This window comes from Corvus kubaryi, unplaced genomic scaffold, assembly GCF_017639235.1.
Source record: "Corvus kubaryi isolate FWS band 111438036 unplaced genomic scaffold, C.kubaryi_AGA036_p1.0 37193, whole genome shotgun sequence".
Classification (NCBI taxonomy): Eukaryota; Metazoa; Chordata; class Aves; order Passeriformes; family Corvidae; genus Corvus; species Corvus kubaryi.
The window spans coordinates 812,144-821,235 of NW_024581055.1; the positions used below are offsets into that span (position 1 = coordinate 812,144).

The 9,092-nt window shown below is 53.4% G+C and overlaps 2 protein-coding genes across 7 annotated transcripts in view; both read right to left on the minus strand.

Moving 5' to 3' along the window:
- ZNF589 (zinc finger protein 589) overlaps window positions 1–2,031 on the minus strand; it is a 7,452-nt gene extending 5,421 nt beyond the window's left edge. Inside the window, exon 1 of the mRNA XM_042022308.1 lies at window positions 1,052–2,031. The gene's annotated coding sequence lies outside the window, so the exon portion shown is untranslated. The remainder of the gene's footprint in view (window positions 1–1,051) is intronic.
- Window positions 2,032–2,145: 114 nt separating this feature from the next.
- Window positions 2,146–9,092, minus strand: part of LOC121661780 (zinc finger protein 212-like) — a 14,421-nt gene continuing 7,474 nt past the window's right edge. For 3 of the 6 annotated variants that reach the window (XM_042022301.1, XM_042022303.1, XM_042022300.1), the window contains 5 exons: window positions 8,802–8,915; window positions 7,623–7,712; window positions 6,849–6,965; window positions 6,574–6,687; window positions 2,146–5,279 (listed from right to left, as the gene is read on the minus strand). In XM_042022301.1, coding sequence (XP_041878235.1) covers window positions 4,360–5,279; window positions 6,574–6,687; window positions 6,849–6,965; window positions 7,623–7,712; window positions 8,802–8,915 — 1,355 coding nt within the window. In that variant the 3' untranslated portion in view covers window positions 2,146–4,359. The remainder of the gene's footprint in view (window positions 5,280–6,573; window positions 6,688–6,848; window positions 6,966–7,622; window positions 7,713–8,801; window positions 8,916–9,092) is intronic. The other 3 variants (XM_042022304.1, XM_042022302.1, XM_042022305.1) reach the window with 3 other exon arrangements.

Genomic DNA, 9,092 nt, shown 5'->3' on the forward strand with positions numbered 1-9,092 from the left:
CCGCGGGACGGGGAAAGAGCCCCGGGAATCCTCACCGAGCACCGGCCACGGGACGGAGATCCGAGCTCCCTCACCAAGCACCGGCCGCGGAACGGAGCCCTGGCATCCCCTCACCGAGCGCCGGCCGCGGAATGGGGCCGAAGCCCAGAGATCTTTCACCGACCACCGGCAGCAGGACGGGGCTGTAGCCCTGGGGACTCCTCACCGAACACCAGCCGCGGGACGGGACCGGAGCCCCTGGACCCCTCTCCGAGCACCGGTGGGACGGGGCATTCGCCGTCTCGGAGTGCGGTCCCGGGCCCGGGGAGCGGAGGGAACCTCCCCCGCCTGGAGCGCAGGCGGGCCCCGGGACCGGCCCCCGCCGCTCCCCTCCTCCGCGCCCGTTTCCTCCCAACGCAAAGATGCCTTGAAATCTTGGATTTGGGGGAGGCAGCCGCTGAGTTCCTCCTCTGGCTTCAGCCTCGCTCCTCCCCTCCCGCTGCAGAACGACCCGTGGCATTTGATAGTTTTAATTAAAACCCCTGAAATTTCCAGCCAACGAATCAAACATCCTGACAAAACTTAAGCAGAAACACGCAGGCGAAAAAAGGCCCTTTAAGGAAGTTTCCTTTAAGGAAAAGTGAAGGAGCTCTGACCTCAAACAGGCTCTTCCCTGACTCAGACACCTCTGTTTCTCTATTTTTTTTTTTGCCCACGACGCCCCCAACAAGGTGACAGGTGCCAAATCCAGACTCTTATTAGTAAAAGGAGTAAATTGTGTCCTTACAAGGCCACACGTCCGACTCAGCCCCGTGAGAGACCCTGAACACGAGCGAAAGGTCTCGGAAGGAGGATGTTTAACGAGCAGCTGCCCTGTCCCGCTCCACAGGGGAGCGAAGTTCCTCAGGCACGGAGATGCCCGGGGTCCAAACGCCAGAGGGTCCCAAAAGAGCTACGAAGTTTGATTGGTAAATTACAGACTTGACATGGAAATTGGGGTGAGTTAGCCCCTTCTGTTCTATTAGTAAATTAAAAAGAAAGAAGGGAAGAGGGAGAGGTCAGGAAACATCACCAGTCCTGGCTCCAGCGCCGATCCGGGTCTGCAGGACGTGCAGGGTCCCGAGGATGCTGTGCGGGCACCTTCTTATGGGTAAATTTTCCCCGCCCCGGGATCAGGTTTCCCACTTCCCATGCAAATGAGGGAGTGTGCGCAATCCTGCTCCCGGACCTTTCTGGAATTGGGTCGGAGGGCTTTGAAGGGTTGTGGTGCTCTTGATCCCTCTCTGCTCATCTCCGTGCTCCTTCCCCGCTGGCCTCGTCCTGTGTTTGTTGTGTCTCCGCGTCCCGAGGGGGAGTTGGCCTCCGGAGCAGCGCTGCCCTATCTGCCGCGCTCCCTCTCCAGTCGCATCCTGTTCCATCCTGCTCCTTATCAGCGTTTGGGACACAGCAGCGCCTTAACTCCTTGGAGCCCTGGCTGCTACAATCGCACAGATTAGGAAACCCGTTGTGTCCCCTGAAGAACGGGATGGAAACTTGGGGTGATCCCGAGAAGCGGGGAAAAGTCTTTCCTTATCTCCTCCAACACCTCTGAATCTCCTGGACCTCTGGGGGTGGAGCGGGAAATGGCTCATAAAAAACGATCCCGTTTGATCCGACCCAGGGGGTTGATTTGCAAGGGCACCCTGGGCACTGCGGAGGGAAACAATCAGGAGCCCGAGGCCAGGGGCCGGCAAGTGCCTGAGCTTTCCATAACAAAGGGCGCAGCGAGGGACACTCAGGGACACAGCAGGAGCCGATCATCCCAGATTTTCAGTTTAGACTGTGAGGGGAGAAAAGCCCGGGGAGGAGGGTGGAATTGCTTTGTTTGGGATCTCTCTCTGGAAGCACCACCTTGAGCTGTTATGCTGTTGCTGTATGGAGATTAAATTATTGTGCCCGAGGCTCTGCTATGGGAAATCTGGGATGCGGTCTGTGAGGAAACCTGTGTGAGTGTGGGATCAAACAGGGACCCACCGGCTCACGGGCGCCGGCCCCAGCTCAGGTGATGCTCAGCTGTGACTCCTGGATGGGCAGACGGGGAAATTTCCTTAACAGCCAGACATCCAGCAAGTGGAATCTTATCCATGCAGCCAAAATAACAGCCTGGACATTCACATTCCAGCTGGATCTTGCCAACAATTAATACAATTTTTAATAGACACGGGAGCACAATATGCAGTATTAACATAGCAGGACGCTCATGTAGGACCCAGAGGGCAAAGAGTTAAAATCCCTGGAGCAATGCTCCTGTGTCAAACTGCTCAGGTTAATTTATGGCTCCTGGGTGAGAACCAGGAATCTGCCAACCTTAACCCCAAAAGAATTCCAGAGGCTACGGTACACTGACTCCATGCAGTGCCTGCACTCCTTGATTTAAAAATTATTAAAGTACCATAATGGCAAATTCCTGCTGCGGCAGGAAAGGGAATTTCTGGAGTTCCAGATGAGTTGGCCCAAATAAAAGCTGTGGGTCCCAACACCGTGTGGGCAGTGCCCTGGGGTGTGGCATCCCGGGCACCAAGGAGTTAATGTGCTGCTGTGTCCCAAACCTGCTAACAAGGGACAAACTGGAACAAAGGGTGTGCCTGCCGAGGGGGACCCTCTGATATTTTCAGCCCTTCTGATTTTTCCAATGGGGCTTTTCTTCCTGTAACTCTCTCTGCAGCTGCTCAGTTTTCACTGACAGCTCTTTTCCTCCCTTCTATTTCCTCTCTACCACGCTTTTTCCTATCTAAATTCTCCAATAACTCTTTCCCTGCATTCTGCTGAAGCCAGTGGAGTCCCAAGCTGATTATTTTTCAGGCCGAGGTTTATCACTTTGGATTCTGTAGAAGGCCAGGAGATAAGGGTGTGTGTGTCTCAGCCACAGCTGTGGAGCCAGCTAAGGACTGCTGTGTGAGACACGGAACGGGAAAGGACAGGATGTGGCTGGAGAAGGGAGCACACAGAGCTGGGGCAGCTCTTTTTTGGGACAAACGCCCTCATCCTGGCTCCTGGAGATAAGCACAACGTGGAACAGCACAGGACATGGAGTGTCCAACAAAGGTTGATCAGTTTGGGGGGATCAAAACCACCAAAGACCCCCTGACCCGTTTCTAGGAGGATCCAGAGGGATGGACTGTGTCTGCTCACTTGCTTGCATCAAAAGTGAAAAAAGTGGCCCCAGGGTGTGGAAAACTTGGCTATAAAAGGGTGATACAGCGTTCACAGGGGCACCTCTGGGATCCTGGACACTGTGTCAGCTGGATCGATGCCAGAGCCAGGACTGGTGATCTCCTCCCCTTCGCCTCTCTGACCTCCCTCTCCCTCTTCCCTCTTTTCTTTTACTCTGCTATTTCTCTTAATACCAGAAGGGCAAAAATACCAATTCCCACACTGAGTGTGGAATTTTCTAATAGAACTTTGTGAGCTTTTTTGGACCCCTCTGACACCTGTCACTCCGTTTTGCCCACGGGCATCTACAAACCTTGGGAGCTTCTTTCTTCTTGGGAGCGGGACACAAGGAGTCTGGAGGAGCAGAGCTGCCCTACCTCCACATGGCCCCCTCTCCCTCCAGCAGATCCTGTTATCAGTGTTTGGGACACAGCAGCTCGTTAACTCCATGTTTCCCAGGTTTTCTGCAGCATCTCCATGTTCCACTTTCACGGGGTTTGGAAAATTGAACAAAAACAGAAGACTGTTAACAATGTGGGAAAATAAATGCAACACAACTTTAAGGCTATGCAAAATTGAAACCATATTCCAGGCTCCCCGGCCATTTTACAACTCCCAGTAAGGATCTCACCCTCCAGGAATTCTCCCTTGGGGCTCAGCAGCAAGGAGCCCCAGGATTTAACAGTGGGAATGAGCTGCCTCCCAGGCTCTGCAGCCTTCTTTCTGTTTGCCACTGAAGAAAGAGGCTTCCTCATACAGCCACAGGGGCAACACTTCCTTTCCCAAAGTATTTCGCCCAAGTGGGTGTTTCCTGACACCGTTTCACTCATTTAGTGGACAATTAACACCTTTAACTCACTTGTTCCCAGCCCAGTCCAAGGACTCCGGACTCCCGGGATAACATTTCAGATAATTTCTCTCTATTCAGACAATTCTTCTTTGTAACAAACATCACAAACTGTTCCATGTCAACGCGGTTTCTCTCCCACATGGATCCACAGCCAGCAGTACCTCCAACACCTCCCCAAATCCACAGGCACCCGTGAATGGGAAAACAACCCCCAGCCACCTCCCTTTTCCTGGGAGGGGCTCGGGATGGCTGTTCCACAGCCTTCTCCTGCCCTCAGGGTCTGGCACAGAGCTGCCCTGGCCCAGCGAGGGGACCCCGAGGGGGCCGTGGGTGATGTCCTATATGGAATGCATCACGGAGCCCCTGAGGTTCCCGCAGGGCCAGCTGACCAGCGGCACGTGTGTGTCCTGCATGTGACCTTCCTGATGCTTCAGCAGGCTCCTCTTGAGCACAAACCTTTTGCTGCAGAGAGGACACTGGAAAAGCCTCTCTCCCGTGTGCCGGCGCTGGTGGTTCAGGAGGTAATCCTTCCTCCTGTAGGTTTTGTCACACTTGGAGCACTTGTAGGGCCTCTCTCCCGTGTGACTTGTCTGGTGCCTAACGAGCCAGGAGTGGCAAACAAAGTTTTTCCCACAGTCGCTGCAAATGTAGGACTTGCCCCGGCCCTGGCTCTGCTGCTGGGCAGGGCTGCCCCGGGCCGGGGGTGGATCCCAGCAGGGGCTGGCTCCCGATGTGTCCGTGGGGAAGCTCTCCTCGTTTTCAGCAGCTTCCTCTGCGCCCAGGCTGTCCTGGTCACGGGGCCTGCCTGTGCCCGGGGGAGTCTCTCCACACTCGGAGCGGGGCCCCGGCCCCTCGCAGGAGGCAGGAGCAGCTCCAGGGCCCCTTCCTTTCTCTCCCGGGTGTGGGTGCAGCAGAGGGAACACCCTCTGACACGTGGGGCCTGGAAACATCTCCCCTTCTCCCTGCGGTGCCTGAGGCTGGCCCTGCCGCGGGGAGTTTCTCTCACACTTGTACACACAGGGCTGCTTTTCAAGGCTCCTTTCCTGAGCACTAAAGAACTCGTACTGAGCATCCCCTCCAAGGCCGTTCCCATTCGCGGTGGTGGTTGTTTCCATCATTTCTGAATTCCACTGACTGTCCCATGGCACTCCATGGCTGGGATCTTTGGGAAACCCCTCTCCTGGCCTTCCTGGTATCTCTAAGTCACAGGTCTTGTTCTCAAAGCAGTCTGCTGGATGGTCCCGCTTCAAATTTTCATCTGAAACAGAGAGATTTCAGAGATTTTTAATTCAGGAGTCCCCTTAGGTATGTCCCTCCCAGCCTACAGCCACATCATTAATACTGACGGGGGGAACAAGTACCAGCGTCCACTGAAACAATATCTCCAGGGAAATAGGACTTTTTTAAACTGCATTTTTAAATATCTGTTCAGTGCCCCCCCACCCCCTGGGAGAAGAACCTTTTCCTGATATCCAACCTAAACCTCCCCTCCTAAGCCTATCAGAAGCACTCTCTGCTCCCAGGAACTAGAGTTGTCTAATGAGCATCTGTTTTTTAATGAACAGCCTTGGAAACTTATTTTTCTTGCCTGAAACACCCAAGTAGAATAATATTTTTGTTATTGAACTTTCAAAGAAAGTCACTGACTTGAACTGCAGCCAGGACGGAAAATCATTGTGATTAAAGCCCACTCTCTTGTGACTCTATAAACTGCGGTCCAAAGTGAGACCCACTGAGCTCCTGATTCCCAGAAAATAAAGGAATGTGTGTGTCCCAAACACTGATAACTGGATGGCCATGGAGCCAACCAAGGACTGTTGATTAACGTGACATGAGAAAGAACAAGATTTGGCTGGAGAAGGGGGGGCCATGTGGAGATAGGGCAGCAATTTCTGGGACAAACATCCTTGTTGTAGCTCCTGAAGACAAGCACAACACAGCACAAAGGCAGGAATGAGGGTAAGAAGTGGGAATGGATTATAGGGGGGCGATCAAAAGCCCAAAGCCTCCAAGCCATTTCCAGAAAGGCCTGGAAGAACTGACTGCATGTGAAGTGAGGAACTTGTCTTCAGGGTAGGGAATCCTGTCCATAAAAAGGACTGAGGGTGCCCTCCATCCCCTCATCCACATCGTTGATAAAGACATTAAACAGAATGGCCCCAGTACTGAGCCCTTGGGACACCACCGGTCACTGGCCACCAGCTGGTGTCACTCCCTTGCCCAGCACTCTGTGGGCCCAGCCCTCAGCCAGGTTTTTATCCAGGTAAAAGCAGCACAGACTCAATCCATGCAGCTTGAGCACACCTCTGGGCTTGCCTCAACACAAGCCCAAGCCAGCGCCTCTGACAGCTTTTGGCTGGCTCAAGGGGGAAGGAGTCTCTTCAGCTGACAGAACCCAAAAGTTTTGTCACCAAATATTAACCAGCAGACTGAGGTTTGTCCCAGTTCTCTCATGGTTTACATCGTAAGGTTGTGACATTTCATACAGTATTAAAAAATACTCTAAACTACATTTACTGTCCCTGAAATCCCAGCTAAAATCCATTACTGACCTGTACTTGGAACTGTAGAGATTTCCTCTTTCTCCAGGTCCTGTTGTGCAGGGCAGGGTGGCTCCTCCTCTTGTTTAATCCACGATGAAATATCCGTTGCATAAGTCTGAAATCCTGTTTATTGGGGAGAATTTACACAGCTGAGAAACACCGGGGGAAGGCACAAAGCACAGATAATTGGGGAATGAACAATTGCACCAAAGCATCAGGGAAGACACAACATGAAGAGCCATTAAGGGGTAATTCCTGCAGTGGAGTTTTTGGCAGATCCTCACCTGTGTCAGGATCTCTTGGAAGGTCCTCGCCCTCTGTGCCTGGCAGCTCCCTGGCATCCACCTCGCTGCCTTTCCTGGTCTGACTGGATGCCTCAGGATTGTAAAATCCTCGCTCTGCTAAGGGATAAAATCCAGGAGAAGTGGATCATACCTGCCTAAGCTCAGGATTTCACAAGGCCGAAAACCTGCTCTGGTTTGGGCTTTGTTTGGAGGTTGTATCCCCAAGCCCAGCTCCCCATAGCCCAGTTTCTTAAGGAAACCTGTTGGAAAGGTCTAAAAATCCCAGCTGGCTGCAAAGACAGTAAGCCAAGTTCCGGTGGAGCCAACAGGCAGCATTGCTACCCTTTGTAGAGTGAGGAAAATCTGCAAAGCAGAGCAGCTGATTTGTAAAACAAAGAGGTTCCAAGTGAGAGGGCAAAGAACAGGGCCCAGGGCTCTGCAGCCTTTCAGAGGAGTCTGTGTGCTCATCCTTGCCCAGGAAAACCCCAGAAGGGAAGGGAGGAGGGAAAGGGCAACCTGAAGGGATTTAGGGGAGGATGAAACATCTCCTAATCCACACTTGGACAAAAACCAGCCATGCATCTGAAAGCTCCAAAATGTCCTTGAGAAGGGAAAGGGCAACACCAGCCCTCGCCTGTCGGGGCTGCTGGCAAGTCTGCTCAAAACTTCTAAGAGATTTGGAATACATGAGCAGAGGTGGGGAAAAAAACCCCCACACAACCTGGAATTTAATCCCTCATCTTAGATTTCCCTCCGAGGTATGCAGTTACTCACCTGGGCAGGGCTCTCCAGGAGCTTCTGCAGCCTCCTCCTCCTCCCGACCTGCAGTGCACAACTCTTGCTTAATTGGGATTGTGCTGTCTTCTGTTAACAGGAACCAGTGTTATTTTAATACCATACAAAATTAATTCCAATTGTCAGCCCAGCCCAGGCAGATCTGCTCTGTTCTAGCTCACATTCCAGTGAAAACCTCACTCCAGTTCTAGTTCCTGCTGACCAAGGCCTCTTGAACAGACCTGAAATGTTGGTTACAAAACCCTTAGCAGATGTTTGAGCCTGAGAAACACACAACATTTTCATACAAGTGAAAACACGTTCTCCATGGCCCCAGGAGAGGCCAGAGCCACTTGAATTCTTGTCATTGAGTTTCGTTTCTCTCTTGGCACCGCTGGAGTTCTGTTGTTTCCTTTTCAATCCCTCTCAGTCACACACCACTTCTCACCAATCAGTGAAACACTCGTGAGAAGAGAGTTCTTAGAGAGTTAATCATGAAACTTATTGAAAAAAGAAAACAGAAGTCTGTGGAATAAATAAAGAAAAGCAGATGGGCCTGTGCTCTGCACCTTTACAGTGCAGACCTGGCCAAGGGGACTGATGGATTCCCCAGGAGAGGGAAAAGAAGAGTGTGATGGAGCATCCTGGAAAGGCTGGTGGGGATGGCAGCCTGACAGCTGCATTTGGAAGACCACACTCAGCACAGCAAGCGCCTTGGAGAGAGGCTAGTCACAGAATCATGGAATTGCCATGGAAAGCCCCTTAAGGTCATCGAGTCCAACCATCCCCAGCACTGCCAAGGCCACCCCTGCCCCATGTCCCCAAGTGCCACATCCACAATGGCTTTTAAATCCCTCCAGCAATGGGGACTCCACCCCTGCCCTGGGCAGCTGTGCCAGGGCCGGACAGCCCTTCTGGGGAAGGAATGTTCCCAATATCCACCCTGAGCCTGCCCTGGCCCAGCCTGAGGCCGTTCCCTCTCCTCCTGTCCCTGTTCCCTGCCAGCAGAGCCCGACCCCCCCGGCTGCCCCCTCCTGTCAGGGACTTGTGCAGAGTCACAAGGTCCCCCCGGAGCCTGCTTTGGTCCAGACTAAAACACCACCCACACCTCAGATGTCCCCAAAACCTGGCAGGGGCAAAAACCAGGCATCCCCAAAACCACGCCTCAACGCCACTCACCGGTGCCGGTCTCTGCAGGATTCCCTTTCCTGTCGCGGTCCTCACAGCTCTGGGCACTCGGCTGGTTCCCACCCTCTGCCGGGGCCTGGGCGTTGTGTCCAGCGGTGTCCGGCCCTGTGGGGAGCAGAGGGTGAGGGGCAGCTGGGGGAGCACCGTGGGGCTCCCTCACCGCCCGCCCTTACCACGTCCCAGCTGCACATGCACCCGCACCTTGACCTGCATCGCTCCACGAGGGAACAGGATCCCCCTCAGAGCTGTGAGGGAATGGGTCCCACCCAGAGCCGTGAGGGA